The sequence below is a fragment of the Quercus suber genome, unplaced genomic scaffold, assembly GCF_002906115.3.
Source record: "Quercus suber isolate HL8 unplaced genomic scaffold, Cork oak 2.0 scaffold_912, whole genome shotgun sequence".
NCBI lineage: Eukaryota > Viridiplantae > Streptophyta > Magnoliopsida > Fagales > Fagaceae > Quercus > Quercus suber.
The window spans coordinates 111525-128136 of NW_027070336.1; the positions used below are offsets into that span (position 1 = coordinate 111525).

The following is a 16612-nucleotide window of genomic DNA, read 5'->3' on the forward strand; positions in this document are numbered from 1 at the left end:
AATTTCAGCATCATTGGGGAACGGGGGCCTGAGTCGTAAGGGGTACAAAATGCGGTGTTTACAGGATCATTCACCATCAAAATAATAACCAAATGCCCGAAGTTTAGTATAGCTACGTACTTGACCATTGACTGACAATGGCTGCATATCTGACATGCATGCAATGATGTTAATAAACCATTGATCTCAGCAAGACATTAACAAAATGACACTTCACTATTCACCATAAAAGGAGATATTGACCTTGTTTGGATTATTTACAAAATGGATAGTAAAAGAAAGATGTAAAGCTTTCATATAAGATAATTTTGTAGAAATATAACTTTTGTATGCAATATATATGAGTTATGACTCACTTTGGAATTAATAATCCAAGACTTATGTGTGTTTGTGGGTGTGTGTGTGGTAGTTTAGTCTCGCCCCCCCCCCCCCTCCCAAAAAGTAAAAATTCTAGTTCCGCCATTGATTACACTTTACTTTCATATTTGCAAATTTCTTTTCTATATTATTACTATGAATAGGGTAATAATTGAAAATATAATTATTTTTATTTTTATTTTGTATCATTATTGCTATACTTATAAGTGTAAAAAGCTAGAATGCCAAGAAGAAATATTTTTTAAAAAAGTTAGTAAAATATAAGAATAAGAAGAGATAATCAATGTTGATGATGATAAAGAAAATTTTAATGAAGAAATAAATTTATAAAATGAACATGATGATAACATTGACTTAAATGGAGTTGATTAGACAAGATGATGCAAATAAATTATTATTTTGAGTTATTTGTTATGGATTATCATTTTTGAGTTTGATCAATTTAAATATGTATATTATAAAACCCATGTTAATTTGATATATTTAGTTAGCCTGTTAAATATTATTACAAAGTAATATATTTTTGAGAAATAATTACAATATGCTGCTAACCTCGCAGCTCAAACCTTTTCCCCCTTAGACCCCCAAGCACTTTGTACATAATAAATTGCCAATTCAGCTATAAGGCCTTTGGCTACATAAGTAATATTAAATTAGTCATTAGTTAAATATATTTTGTTGGTTCAAGTTAGCTCAACCGGTAAAGCATCTAATGATTGAATAAGAAATATGAGTTCAATCTCTGCTTACACCAAAAACCAATTAGTTTCTTGGTTTGATAATAAAGAGCTATCACGAGGAGCGGACGCGTCATAGGTTGAAACTCTTTAAAAAAAAAGTTGAATATATTCCGAATTTATAATGAATATACCATTTATATATGTATATCTATAATTTTTGTATAAATTTTATTAAGAGTTTGTGTAACTTACAATACATGATACAAAAAAAAAAAAAAAAATGATTCACGATACGATTCACATTTTAACAACTATGGGTGGTTGATCGGCATCTTCATTGAGGTTTATTGCCTTTGCTTGCTCAAAAAACTAAAGAGCCTTTGTAAAACCCTTTAAAAAAATTTAAAACATTTTACGAAAAAAAACTTATTAAAATATTTTTACAAACTTACCAGCTCGCACAACTTTCCCCTGAACACTCGTCATACACCCCCTACCCCACTTCTCTCCTCTTCGACTTGGTTGAATTGTAGGAAAGTTATCATATATAATATATTGTTTGTCAAACTTTCCAATGCATTACACGGGTTAACGACTAGTTTATATCTATATGACTATATCTATATATACTATAAAACCAAAGCGTCTAACTTTTTGTTGAACTCATAATATGTTGATACATAAGCTTTAAAGGCCTAACATTTTTCCACCTCATTTTTTTATTATTTTTTAATTTCTTAATTTTTTGCCCAATCCATCTTTCTATTCTTCGACAACTTCATGGTCACAACTTAATCCATATTTTATATTTATAAGGGTCCATTTGGTTGGGGGATAGAAAAAGTGGGAGGATAGAAAATGGGAAGGGGATGGAAAAGTGGGAAGATTAAAGAGATTTTAGTTTCCCTCATTTGTGTTTGGTTAGAGGGTAAAAAAAAAATGGAAGAATAAAAAGGGAAAATTATACTTTACCATCCTAAATTATACCTCATGTTACACTTTGCACTCTAAACTTATCGAATGCATTTATCAAATATTCCCAACACGTGTGTGTGTGAATATATATATATATATATCTATTTTGCTATGTAGATTAAGCATGCATACCACGAAGCAAATGAGTGTACATACGCTCTTGCTAATCTAGGAATTACTCTACTGTGTCCTTATGCATCTTTTGTTGAACTACCAGATGTGGTGGAACATTTGTTGGCCTTTGATAAGGCCGAACATATTTATAACAGACTAATTAATATCTAATCAACTACTCTTTATTTTGACGCACTCCAGTTAAAGGAAGGTTTGGTTGAAACATGAAAATACAAGGCAGATGATCAACTTCTTTAGGTGAAAGTTTTCCAAGTTTCAATAAAGCAACCATGTATTAGTACAAGATTCAAATCCATGAGTTTGGAAGTCTCACTAAATACATAAATTTTGGTGAAAGTCAACTTGCTTAACTTTGAATATTATAATACGATTTCTTTAAATATATATATATATATATATATATGGACCCAAACAATCTTCTTCTAAGCTTTATCATATTAATAAAAAAATCAACTTACTTATCGAGTCCATAATATTATAATGTCAGATTATCATGATCCTTGATAGCACTTTTCCGTAGAAGTAATAAAAACAACTATGCCATTTTGAGCTTTGGAGTTTGGAGCACAAAAATTTCCTATGCATATATGTCATCTTATCGGTTTCCAACCTAATTAACTGCTGAGCTGTGAGTTTTAAGAGTAGGGAAGATGGTGAGGCAACCAACACCAACCCTGCTCAGTCAATATTAGGTTCACCAGGAAAAGCTTTCCATTCCAAGTAACCCCATTTTCCTTCCTTCTTTAGTTTTCTTGAAGCACCCTCCCAACTTTCCAAACCCCACCAAAAGTCCCATTAGTTTGCAAAATCAAGGCAAGCCCATCCTAAAGAGCTGTTTAATCTCAAAGCAAGCATGCCAAATATCTATATTGGCTTCTCGTGCTTTTTAATTTGTACGTTTGCAACAACCACAACTAGTTTGGTGTGTTAGTTCATCTCCTCTTCTTCACATATCCCATCTAACATATCACATTTTACATTTTCTTTCTCTCACTGCCCTTTGTCTCTCTCAATGGAATTGCCAGTTTCCGGTGGCCGGAGAATCCCATATAGAATAGAAACCAAAAATGTGTCCTACAAATTATGTGGCCTCTTTGATGAACTAAATTGGGTGTGTGGTTTTGAAACTCCAAAGAGAGCTCCTAATAAGTTCATTTTGAAGGGTGTAAATTGTGAAGCTAGGCCTGGAGAGATCACAGCAATTGCTGGTCCTAGTGGAGCTGGAAAAACCACGCTGCTAGAGATTCTTGCCGGAAAGATATCACCAAGGAAAGTTTCAGGCCAGGTATTGGTGAATGATTGGCCTATAGAAGCTAAAATTTTTCGGAGAATATCAGGATATGTCACCCAAGATGATGCTTTGTTTCCATTACTAACAATACAAGAAACACTCATGTATAGTGCTCTGCTAAGGCTAAGGGGTGGGAGAGGTGAGGCTGCCATTAGAGTCAAAGAGCTAATGAAGGAGCTTGGGTTGGATCATGTTGCAGGTTCCAGGATTGGCGGAAAATCAAATCGAGGCATTTCAGGTGGGGAAAGGCGTAGAGTTTCGATTGGAGTTGATTTAGTTCATGATCCGGCTGTTATTTTGATCGATGAACCAACTTCAGGGTTGGATTCAGCCTCAGCTCTTCATGTGCTCTCATTGCTTAGAGCAATGGCGGTAAATCAGGGTAAGACAATTGTTTTAACCATCCACCAACCTGGTTTTCGAATCCTCGAGTTGTTTGATCGCATTGTTTTGCTTTCAAATGGATTTGTCATGCATAACGGATCGCTGGATCTTCTTGAGGAGAGGCTTAAGTTGGCTAGTCATGGCATTCCCCCACACGTCAATGTGCTTGAGTTCGCTATTGATGTCATAGAAAGCTTGGTTATTCAAACTTCAGAAACTCTGATCGACCAAAGTAATATTGAAGAACATAAAGATGAAGTGCTTAAAATGAGGAATGTTGCCTACCCCAACATTAATGGAGAAGAAAACCTTCTCTTCTACCCGAATTCTCGACTTGAGGAGGTTTTGATATTAGGACAAAGATTTTGCAACAACGTATTCAGAACCACGCAACTCTTTGCCACAAGAGTCATACAAGCTTTGGTGGCCGGTTTAGTACTGGGGACCATTTTCATGAATGCAGGCGGAGAACAAGGGAGAGTGGCCTTACAAACCCGAATTGGGTTTTTCGCCTTCAGTCTCACCTTCTTGCTGTCTTCCACAACAGAAGGCCTACCAATTTTCTTGCAAGAGCGAAGAATTTTGATGAATGAGATTTCAAGAGGAGCTTATAGAGTATCTTCTTACATTATAGCAAACACCCTTGTCTTTCTTCCTTTCCTTTTAATGGTTGGTCTTCTCTACACAACCCCAGTTTACTGGCTAGTTGGTTTAAAGAAGGACATTAATGGATTCCTTTACTTTTCTATGGTGGTTTGGATGGTTCTATTAATGTCCAATTCTTTTGTAGCGTGTTTCAGTGCTCTAGTGCCAAACTTCATCATGGGTAACTCAGTGATTTCAGGGCTAATGGGCTCTTTCTTTCTCTTTTCTGGGTATTTCATATCAAAGGACAACATACCTAGTTACTGGATTTTCATGCATTACTTGAGTTTGTTCAAGTACCCTTTTGAGTGTTTTATGATAAATGAGTATGGAGGAGAGCAAGGGAGGACCAAGTGCATAGAATTTGTGGAAGGACAATGCAATTTGTATGCAAATGGGTTCCTAAGACAGCGAGATCTGAAAGAGTCACAGAAATGGAGCAATTTAGCTGTGATGTTGGGTTTCATCATTGGGTATAGAGCGCTTTGCTTTTTCATTTTGTGTTTAAGATGTTACAAAATCAGAAGCTAGATAAACTCTACAATTCTTTTCAAAAAAAAGATAACTCTACAACTTGTTTCAGCTCTTTTCTCTTATGTTTCCCATTCTTTTACTCATTTCATTAGGATGGTCAAAATAATGTACATCTTTATACGTATAATGTTTTTTATTTGTATATGAGAATCACTTATATGATTCCCATCACTTCATCTCTAATACAAACTATCAGCTTCAATCCAAGTAAAATAATTGTTCTGAACACTTCCATATCTATGACCCCTATAACTTGTACTTGAATGCTAATATATGAGACAGGATTTATATTCTCCCAAAGCACTTCAGTAGTCTTTTTTTTGTTGAGGAAAAAGTACTTTAGTAGTCAAAACTAGATTTGGATGCTTTTGTTCCTAAAAGTTCATTTTCTAGTTGAAGTCGAGTATTTTTTTTTTAATATTGACGTGCGAATGTCTAAATATCATTCTTTTACCAATGATCTCGGAGCCAATAATACTCTCTTTAAAAGTGGAGACTTGGACTCCATAGGTGCAGGGGTTTGTGCGGGTTAAGGGTAATACTATTATTTAAAGAAAGAAGGATTTGTGGGGCTGAGGGTGACATCATTTCTTGCCACCATCCGAGTCTGACTCCGAACATCTGATTATAGAATTTTATTTATTTATTTATTTAAATTTTATGTTGATGTTGTTTATAAATTTAATGGATTACCAAAGCTAGCAACGCTCACACCAAAATTTTCCATAAGGCTAAAGAGACGAATTAATATTTGAGAACATGTAAGAAATGGAGCATAGTAGTTTGAAGGGAATTGAAAATTCCCTATCCTAACAGACCCAGGTAAAAAGTGATCAGAGCAGGAGCAAGAACCGTGAGATACAAACAAGTGACAAGGGTTGGGACCAATCTTGAATTCCATTCTTCAAATGAAAAATAAAAAAAGAAATAATACTCACCTATAGTATAGTACATGAAAGCTTTCCAGAAGATATCATTCTATTGAACTACTTGCAACGCCTTGCCAATTCAGGTTACCAGTACAATCATTTATATTGGGTTAAAATAGATTGACCCTGTTAATTAATTTAATTACTTAAGTTGATTAATTAAGTCAAATTACATACAATAACATAGAGGCACAAACAAATCACCAAATAAACTAGAGTGTAGTGGAAATTAAATTGACACGATAATTTGTTGACTAATAGGAAAAACCTCTCACAAGCAAAAACCTCGCCAGGTGATTTTCAGATCACCACTCTCAAAAATCACTAATCAAGAATTAAGCGGTTACAAGTATAAGAAATTTTATCATTGATCATAACTATCTAAAAGTATGAACCTACAATTGAACCTTTATACCAATCCTCAATTGGACTTAATTTTGTAGAGGCTTTTTTTGCACGAATCTCAGTACCTAACTAACTCCCAACAACTAATGTTTGTTCTTGAATGCAAAGTTTTTCACTTCAATACACGTTGAAGATCTGAAAGCACTTGGTTACAAAACTCTAGAGTGCATAAGAACATAATAGCTTCACCAATAGTGTATGAGTTCTCTAATTGGGTTTCTGTGTCTTGTGATGACTTTAAAATAAAGTTTTTATATCCCCTAGAGGTTTAGTAAATGAAACTCTAGTAATCTAAGTTATCATGGGCCGAAAAACAAATTTGAGAATTCTGGGTTTGTGAAGCTCGATGATTGAGAGGAGTCAAGACTATTATCAAGATTCTTCATTTATTCTCGATAGATGCTAGTATCGAGACTAGTGTTGAGGTTCACTTTTCAGCTTTTTTTCACTTGTTTCTCGATGCAGTCTTCATGTCTTCAATAATACTACTTGTCTTGTTTATTCAACACACTTCATGATATTCTAAAAATCACTTGAGAACTATTTAATTATAAGTAAAGTGTGTTTTGTTAAAAAATATGCCAATACATGAAAAATATGACCCTAACAATTTATTTAAGAAAATATTTACACCATAGAAAGTCCCACAGAAAATAATATTGAGTTGTTTAGTTAGCACTATAGATTCTTAGTAGTTCTTTCATTCATTTTGAATATTTTTATTGATTTTTTTTTCTCAAAACAAATCAAGAAAAAGAACATTGAAACAATAAATAATAAAATTGTGTACTCTAATTAATTGGTTCGGTCATATATTGAGTTGAAGGTCATGGTAGCAATTGAGGAAATGTTTTCTGATGATGAAGAGGAATTATACAGCTTTCCTAAGACTGAAGATGCCATGTCAGTCGAATTCTTCATTTCAGCCTTATATTTCTGGCCTCTATCAGCTTTAGCTTTTGGATGCATGAGATCAGAAAGCAGGCCTGGTTTTGTTATCTCCTTGTCATTTACATGTATTTCACCCAGTAGCATACCGACAACAGTGGACATAGATGGTCGAAGTTTTGGCATGTCTTGGGTGCAAAGAAGACCAATCTTAAGAAATCTGCAAGCCTCCTCGACATTGAAATCATCATTCAGTAATGCATCCACCAATCTCAGCAATTCTCCCTTCTCAAACATCCCCCATGCCTGCAAAAAAGTAGTATCTCATTAATAAGTTTGTCACAATTCTAACTTTGCTTCCAGATAACAAAAATGAGGAATGGATGTATTTTTATTTTTCTCACAGCCATGACTATTCATTATGCAATTTGATTGGAGATAAAGAGACAAAATCATTAAGCAATTTATTTGGACAATGTTGTTGAATTACAGAACAGAGTTCTAAAATAGGACTTAGAAGATATGAAACCAATTAAGCCCTTGGTTTCCCTTTCTCACTTAGGAACAAAATTGCTGTTCTGGATTCATTCTCTTTATCATGACAGAATGTGCCAACACTTGATAATGATGATCTCCCATTTTCTGTTTAAAACTTCAACTGACATCAATTGAAAAACCAACACCTCCATTTGGATGGTGGATGAAAGAAGAAGAAAGTCAAGAAACCGATATAATTAGACATTAAATCAGATGATGAACTACAAAAAAAATAGTTGACCTAGGCCACTTGAGGCCAGTGAATCGGTTCTTATACACAATATATACTGGAACTTGATGTGCTGTTTTGACATGTTTATAACTTTATATTTCATCCTTTTCATTACGGTAAATGAAACACGCATATGGTCTATATTCCAAGTGAAATCTCAACTCTCGTAAGTTTTTTGTTTGGAAGCCTCGTCATAAAGGGCCTATCCATGCTGAACGGGTAAGTTGTCTTTCCTAATGTTTGATTCGACTCATTTTTCTTTTACCTTTTGAATGAGAAACTTCAATTAAGAATTTTGAAGTAAATTGATATAAGGCATAGCATATCAAAGTATGGGAGAATGGATTCTGAAATGAGGATGATTTGGTTCCATAAGAAACGATGAAGGCTAGTAAACTCTAAAACGCTTAGGAAGTTTGGCAATTGATGGGAAGAATGTGGCTTTCCAGCTAGCTGATTGTGAAAATTCTAAATCTTAAGAAAGTAACTGCAGTCCATCAAAATGGATGTTATGGGTTCATGTTTGGTGTTCCAAGGATTTAACTAAATAATAAAAATAAATATGCAGAAAAAAGATGAAATATTTTATTCTGAAATTAAAATGACAACACTAAAGAGAGTAAATATAGGGATGAACATTAAAGTTAACAGTGATGCTTTCAGCTAAGAGCAGCTTCTAGGGAAGCTTGATTGAGTCGTCTAGAACAAAAAGACAACTGGGATAATCATGGACAAAAGTCTTGAAGAGAGCTCGTAAGTAAAAATATTTCCATAATTTAGTTTTGGAAAATCTGTTATAGTGACACAAAAGGATGTGGAGTGCTTTCCAACCCTTTGGGACTTCCTTAAATGAAAAGATTATATAATACCTTTGTTAGAATAATGGTTAAATGATTAAATTCACAATTTCTCACAGCATAAGATTTTGGGACAATTGGAAATTTATTATGGTATCTGAGGAGGAGGTCTTGAGTTCAAACTCTATTTCCACTCTACCTCCCATTTAAAAAGCTAAAAATCTCACATGATGGCCTCACTTATTAAGGGCTTAAACTTTCAGGACAATTAGTAATTTATCAATCTCCATCTGGGACTTCTACACCTAGGTAAAATTCAACACATGATCTTAAAACATCCACAGGTTAGTGGATGGAGTGGGCTCTCAGTCCTCAAGATGGCATAGAAGTCCTACATAGAGGTATTATATAATCTAAGATGTCTAGGCACTTCTGTTTAGAAGATTTAGTTGGTGAAGATAATATATCTAAATATATAATCCTAAACTCAACACAAAATCAATAAAACATCCACAGATAAAGTTGACCGAGTGGGTCTTCAGTCCTCTCAGTCAGTCCTCACTCTTATTAGATGTGTTGCTTTGGAAGTCATGCATGTATGCATTGCATGCATGCAAAAGACTACTTTTTAAAATAAAATATATTAACGGTTTATCACTTATCACGCCTATCAATTTATCCTTTAAGACTCTATTATACTGGAAATAATTGGAGGAAAAACCCAAAGTCCTTACTTTTTCAAGAAGATATTGCTCGTCCGCAGGTAACCGCCTGTTTGTGTTACACCTCCCAGTAACAATTTCTAAGAGCAGAACACCAAAACTATAAATATCCGCTTTCCTTGTCACTTGACCTCGTATCGCATATTCAGGCGCCAGATAACCTCTACAGAAACCAAACAAAGGCACTTGAATGTTTGAACATAATCTACAGAAAATCGATAAATTTGGGAAAAAACAAATAAAAAAATCCACTAAGGAAAACAAAGAGTTTCCATATTGTTAGCAATTACATGTGTGACAGCTATACAAATAAAAACCTTTTATCTCATACAATATAGATATGTTTTGGCATTGCTCAATTACAAAAAAATAAAAATTCATGCAACATGTCGTGTTATCCTGCCTTTGGTTTAATAAATAACCATTATCCCACTTGATTGTGACTCTATCAATTTCATTTGAAACAATTTTTCTCTCATATTATCTTTAGGTTAACAAAATTAATTTTTCATGTAGCATGTCTGATTATTCCGCCTTCAGTATAAAAAATAAAATAAAATAAAATAAAATAAAATTTATCCCACCTAATTGTAATTCTATTGATTTCACTGGAAACAATTTTTATCTCGTCTTTGGGTTAACCACAAAATTATTTGATATTAAAAAAATGAAAACAAACTTAGTCAACTGACACATCTAAGCCTAAGAGGCCATCAGTATAACTTCATGTGCCAAAAGATCCAAAATAATCTTTAAACCTCAGTTTGGAGGCCAAATGGAGGTAGTCTTAAACAGGGCGAGCCAGAAATAATATATATATATATATATTTTTTTTTTTGGGGCCAGAAGAAGATATATTAGATGATAGGCCCAAAAAAAAGGAGATAGTAAGCATAAAATCCTAAAAATGATAAGACTGGGATTGTTACGGTAGTTCAGTCCGTTGACTGGACATGCTAGATCTACTATGTGAAAACATCCTGCCTTTCAACTCCTAATGACAGCACATGGAAAAACTTAGTCTACACCAGACCTTATTATAGGACAACCACCCCAACAATGTCTATACACTAAACATCTACAACCCAATTCAAGCAGCCTTGAATCATAGTTCCCTTGGCACAATATCATGCTGAAGATTATATACACAATTTAAGACGATAGAAATTGAATTTACAAACTTACGCTGTTCCAGCAACGCGCGTACTAACATGGGTCAGGTTAGGTGGAATGAACTTTGCAAGGCCAAAATCTGAAATTTTGGGCATTAAGTCTTTATCAAGGAGAATATTGCTTGCTTTGATGTCTCTATGAATAATATGTGGGCGGATGTCTTCATGAAGGTATGCAAGGCCCCGGGCAACACCAATGCAAATTTTACGGCGTGTTTGCCAATTAAAATGGATGCTACTGTGGCCTCTACCTAAAAAGTAGAAAGGGGTTCTAAGATTAGTAATTACCTGGAGATTTAATGGATTCCAATGAAAGATAGATGTGAATTACCAAGAAGTGTTTGTGCAAGGCTATTATTCTCGAGATAGCCATATACCAATATCCTATGGTTTCCTTCCACACAGCAACCATACAACTTAACCAGGTTATCATGCTCTACTTCTGAGATCACCTTTATTTCTGTCAAAAATTCCCGCGCCCCTTGCCTTGAGTCACTTGACAATACCTTTAGAGCAGCCACAGTGCCATCTTTTAGAGTTCCCTACTCATTTATAAGAATTTTGGAAAAGGAAATCAATCATTAAAAGCATGAATAACATAGTAAATTGGTATGACCAGGTATATTCCTTTAAACAACATCGATAATCATATAAAATGTGCAATCACCTTATAGACAGAACCAAAACCTCCCTCCCCAATTTTATTTGCTGGACTAAAATCTTCAGTGGCAACCCGCAATTCCTTGTAACTGTACAGATTAATATTCTTGATGTCTGAAAGCCCTATAGCCATATAAACCAATTAGAAGATTTGGCATAGAAAAGCATTTCCAAATATATACACAAAGAATAAGTAGGATGTCAAATTGCGTGTCTGTTTTGCATGAATTTATGCTCATGCTCCAGAGAACACATGAGATAGTCAAAGACATGGTATAAGAAATTTAGATAGTTTAAAAATTCAGAAGATTTTGCGTAATTTATCCTAGAAAAAAAACCAACATGACTGGAATCAAAGACTAACTATCAAGCCAGCTGAGTGGCAGGTGAGTCTAACAAATTACAAAAATATTTGTCTTAAAAAACATATGTTAAGGGCTACTTAAGGCATAAATTTATAATAATTCAAACAAATGTAAACCTCTTTGTACATAATCCCAGCTAGAATATATTTGAGGTAAAAGTCAAAACTGCTGTTCCATACCCTATTTTAGAGCCAAAGTCAAGCTCCAACAAGCAAAGCAGTCCATCTGACAAAAAAGAATGAAACTCCATTTTGTCTGATTTTATGATCTTGGAGAGAGGTCAGAGATTGTCAAGATGTTAGAAAGAGGTCTACTATACACAAACAATTGGAGAACAACTATCGACTATTGAGCATCTGAACTGTGAGTCACTATGGTTGCTTTTGAGTTGTTTTAGACTGTAAACAGGTTTAGAAATCAAAGTGAAACTTATAAGAAGAGAGCCTCTACCAGAACACAAAATATTACTCCTTGGGATTTTAAAAATCTACTTTATGAATTTAAGATAAGTCTTACACTATATCATGGTAGAGAGCAGCAAATATAATAACAGGAATTTTGTCCAAGTAACCAACATTGGCACAAACCATATCTGGATAGAAACCAGTTGAACAAGTATATGCACAAGTTAGTCATGTATATATGGCTTTCTCAGCTGATAAATTGATTATAGGAACAAAAGAATAAAATTATTAAAATGCGTACCTTCATCAGCTTCGAATGTTTGTTTAGCTGAGGACGCTTTTTTTTTTGTAAAGCAGAAAGAGAAACAAGTCATCACAAACTGCCTACGTCTATCAATACCTCCAATCAATCAAACCCCTGCCATGTCAAATAAACCATTGAACATAAACCTGCCATCATGTAACTGTTTACTACCAAAATCTTGGTAAGGAATATTTCTGCTACAAGGAAGGAAAAACAGGGATTGCAAAAGTCATTTGCTACATAAACAAGAGCCCTAAGCAAGGACTAGAGTTATGAAATGTCTAAAATGCATGGTTCTTTAATCAGCATATACTTTTTTAATAAATAAAAATAATTTATTAAAAATAAAGGACAAGTTAAATAATACAGGATGTGTAACCATTTCCAATTACAATCTGAAATTCAACAAATCTAGGAAATCTTAAAAAGATACAATAAGGATGTTGCCTAAGGCATTCATCAAATCATACAAAGAAAGTAACACAGACTGTTTGATAATGTGAACAGGACATTCAGCACCATCAATAGTCCTGCTATTCCTTTTATGTATATATCTATCTAGCAAAAAGAATTATAAAATGGCTGCCCACGACATTGCAAATAGCCACTTCCTAACTACAGTCTACTTGTTAAAGAATGTTGGGATATAACATGCACACATATTTATCTAAACATATTATCCTTTAACCTATTGCCTCATCATCATGATTGTTCTCAACCTTTACTACAAAAGAAAAACATATATATCAGCATGGAGGATAATGTACCAGGAGATGTCAAATATAAACCAATGAGAACCTTAGGGTTTATTTTTTGGAACTGAATATGTTCAGAGCACAAGTAAGCTATATCCAAAATCCACTTAAGAATCACCCTTTCCAGGAATTTGGAATCTATTTTATCCATCCACTAGTCTTTGAGTTAAATACTTCAAACACATTGGAAGCTAACATTTTGTTTTAATACAGGATATGCATTTTACAAATATATTAGCAACTGGGTCTGGAAGCTCATTCAACCACATGCTTGACACTAATGCCTTTGATTATTATACATTACAAGCCCAGTTTATGCACCACCGCAAACAGCCGCTCCAAAAAATCACTCACCCCACAGATCATCAGAAATCAGACCCACGCCAAAATCAAACCCAAAATTCATTCTTCCCAACTCAAACCCACAACAAAATCAAACCAAAAAACGTTTTTTCCATCCTTTTTTTTACACTTCTTCCCAACTCAGACCCATGAAAATCAGACCCAACAACCGTCGTCCACCCAGATCCACCACTCATGCAAATTCTCCAATTACTACCCAAAGTAACTTCTACAACCAAACGCATATTTGGGAGTGCTTTAAGCAAAAAGGTAAGAAACCCTCAAACATCCTGCAGAACAGAGATCAATAAACTGAATTCCCTTTCCCAACACAGCCATGAGACACAAAGAGATACAGTTTTTGGAAAACATGGTGTGAGCTATGGAACAAGTTCACATTACAATCCTTACATGTATAATTGCAAAGGTACCCCATTCCATGTGAACTTTTTAAAAAATTATCAAAAGTCCATGTAATCAAATAATTGAAATTAAACTAAAAAATTATGAATTTTAAACTATAGACTTCAAAGAGTCCTATCCAGATGGTGGACAAGGTTGTCATATTATAGCATACAAGAACAGCTTAATCTATAATTAGACCAATTAATAATAAATACAACCATGATGATGAAGAACAATTGTAAATATTAAACAACCATGGGATTTTTTATCACATTATTTGAGCTTTTTTTTTTGGGGGGGGGGGGGGGGGGGAGGGGGGGGAGGGGGGGTGGTGACCAAAACTCAGAAATTGAACTTGGTTTTGCTCTACTTCAACCATAAACTGTTCGTTTCCTCACACTTACCAAAACCAGCATACTACATGTAATCTAAGCTATGAAACACCCATAATTGCTTCTCAAGCTGCATGAGCAACCTCTTAAGACTACAATTAGTTAAATAGCAAATTGACATAGAGAATTTAGATGCCACAATTAAAAGAAGCACAGAACACAACGTAAGAATGAAGGTAATATAGTATCAAGAAACTAATTACTTAGTTTGGTTGTTGAGAAAAATGAAGAAAAACCCCGAAGTATAAAATCTTTGACTTAAGCTATTGATTTTATGCAAAGAAAACAACAAAAAAAAAAAAGAGAAGACCCAGAATTTGATCTTATATAATAGTCTAACTTCATTTAGAGAAAACAAACAGACAAAATAGCACCATTTCATTAAAAATGAAAAGATGTGAAGATTGAAGATTGAAGATTGAAGAAGCTTTACCTTAGGAACTGTAAAAAGCAAGAGAGAGAATTCCCGGTTTGGTGAAAAGGCTTGGTTTTACTTTTCAAGAGTACGATAAGTTTGTGATATTATTATTTCTTTCTTTCAAAGAAGAGTTCAATGCTATTCTGGCGTTGTAAAACTAAAATAACACACGATTCTGTAAGGAACCAAATAAAAACCGGAATCAATAATAATAATATCACTGTCTCATTCATTGTAGTAATAGTATTATTAAAGTTATACTATGTGTTTGTTTGAGTTTGACCCAGAAGTTTTTTAAGTCCAACGATTTATGATGTCATGGTTTTTTTGGCTTTTTTTCTTTTTGTATACAGTTTGGACATCAGCAGTTACGAGCAAACGGGCTCCACACGGGACGACTTTTAGGAAACGAAAAGGTCGATCAATTTAAATTTCCTCACCCCTTTTATCATCAAAACGAAGCTAGTGTAAAATAAATAAGAGAGATGTTACGTCTATAATAATTTTACAATATTTTTATAACAAATCACAGGTAGGTAGTTAGTTATTATTGGTTCAAATTTGAAACTAACACTAAGATTACTTTTGTGCCCCAACAATAACAACTAGTAATAACTTACCACTTCGGATTTGTTATAAAAATATTGTAAACATATCATTTCTCAATAAATTACCGTATGTTGTATCTCAAAAAGGCACTTTGAGCTACAATTTTCTTCAACGTTGAAATTTATGAGTTCTTAGTAAAGTAAGGTAATTCAAAGTTTTCCTATAATTTTGAACTTGGATTTTTAAGCATCCAAGTTTTTAGTTCAAATTTTATGAATGAAAATGTCATTTTACAAATTATAATTGAGTCATGTTAACCGCTCTTAGGAAAATTATTAATAAATCATTTAAAAAAAATTTTGACACCACTTTTATTAGAAATATAAAAAGGAGCCAATTTTTTTTTTTAATATTTTCCTATTAAAAGTTTCTAAAAATGAATTCTAATAAATGCTCTCAAGAATCCATTAAATTTTCCCATCATAATTATATAATATTATTATTGTCATATCACCCATAATTGGAAAATTATTAGGTACTCCCGGAATACCATAAATGAGTACTCACTCTTTGACATAAATGGTGAGTCTTACCATGAATTTAATTAGTGTGACACACCATTCATGTGAGAGGAGGGAGTACGCATTTATAATACTCTAAGAATACACAATAATTTCCCCCCATAGTTACTACTCTTTCTACTATCAAGTTATCATCATCACCATCATTTCCACTAAAATTAATCATATACGTGTAGAACTTGCTCATCCAATTGACCCTATTAAACCTAATGGGTTTTGATGGGTAACCAAAAAATGAGTCATTGTCCATAAGAGTTGTCTAAGAGAGAATGAAGAAGATAGATCTAAGAGAGAAGATAAGCTCGTGTAAAGGAAAACAAATCGTCTAAGGAAAAAGCTCATAGACGAAGGATAAACACTTCGCAAATTCTGAGCACTCACATCAACCAAGAAGTCAGTTACACCATAATCAACTATTCTAAGATGTGGGGTGAATTCCCTGAAATTCGCTCCACTCTCCCTGGTAAGTCCAAACATCTCCCACGATAGTATTGGCACCTAACAAATAGACCCACTATATAAAGGACTAGACCTCACCAAGCAAAGATATGCACAACTAATCTTCCACTTTCCATTCTTGAGTTCTTAAGAGAAACACTAACTTAACCATGAAAGGGTCCTAAGCTGGTACCACACCAGTGCACTCCAATAGTTTCTTTTTCTCTTTTCAAATAGTTGATTCACTATTGAGTTTAGAGCATACGGCCTACTGATATCGTACTGCATCAGTTGG

General features: G+C 34.0%; 2 protein-coding genes across 4 annotated transcripts; one reads left to right on the top strand and one right to left on the bottom strand.

The window, feature by feature from the left end:
- The first annotated feature begins 2938 nt into the window (after positions 1 to 2938).
- Positions 2939 to 5193, top strand: LOC111992190 (ABC transporter G family member 10). The gene has a single exon (XM_024024027.2). It carries the CDS (start codon positions 3181 to 3183, stop codon positions 5017 to 5019), a length of 1839 nt encoding a protein of 612 aa, XP_023879795.1. The 5' UTR covers positions 2939 to 3180; the 3' UTR covers positions 5020 to 5193.
- A 1924-nt stretch (positions 5194 to 7117) lies between these two features.
- Positions 7118 to 14958, bottom strand: LOC111992179 (cold-responsive protein kinase 1). Of its 3 annotated transcripts, XM_065768244.1 has the most exons (8): positions 14765 to 14958; positions 13205 to 13824; positions 12435 to 12551; positions 11372 to 11487; positions 11036 to 11246; positions 10718 to 10955; positions 9545 to 9695; positions 7118 to 7550 (listed from the first exon to the last, which is right to left on the bottom strand). In XM_065768244.1, exons 3-8 carry the CDS (start codon positions 12505 to 12507, stop codon positions 7152 to 7154), a joined length of 1188 nt encoding a protein of 395 aa, XP_065624316.1. In that variant the 5' UTR covers positions 12508 to 12551; positions 13205 to 13824; positions 14765 to 14958; the 3' UTR covers positions 7118 to 7151. The 3 variants fall into 3 exon arrangements, with proteins under 3 accessions (XP_065624316.1, XP_065624315.1, XP_023879779.1); XM_065768243.1 differs by lacking the exon at positions 13205 to 13824 and having other exon boundaries at positions 12435 to 12583; XM_024024011.2 differs by lacking the exon at positions 13205 to 13824 and having other exon boundaries at positions 14765 to 14957.
- Between the last annotated feature and the right edge of the window lie 1654 nt (positions 14959 to 16612).

What these genes read in the sequence shown, in the direction of transcription:
- LOC111992190 (XM_024024027.2), top strand. Translation starts at nt 3,181, where the DNA reads ATGGAATTGCCAGTTTCCGGTGGCCGGAGAATCCCATATAGAATAGAA.
- LOC111992179 (XM_065768243.1), bottom strand. Translation starts at nt 12,507, where the DNA reads ATGACTTGTTTCTCTTTCTGCTTTACAAAAAAAAAAGCGTCCTCAGCT. An exon ending in CCTTGCACAAACACTTCTTG is followed by an intron (nt 10,956 to 11,035) that starts GTAATTCACATC and finishes TCTACTTTTTAG; the next exon opens with GTAGAGGCCACAGTAGCATC. An exon ending in ACGCGCGTTGCTGGAACAGC is followed by an intron (nt 9,696 to 10,717) that starts GTAAGTTTGTAA and finishes TGGTTTCTGTAG; the next exon opens with AGGTTATCTGGCGCCTGAAT.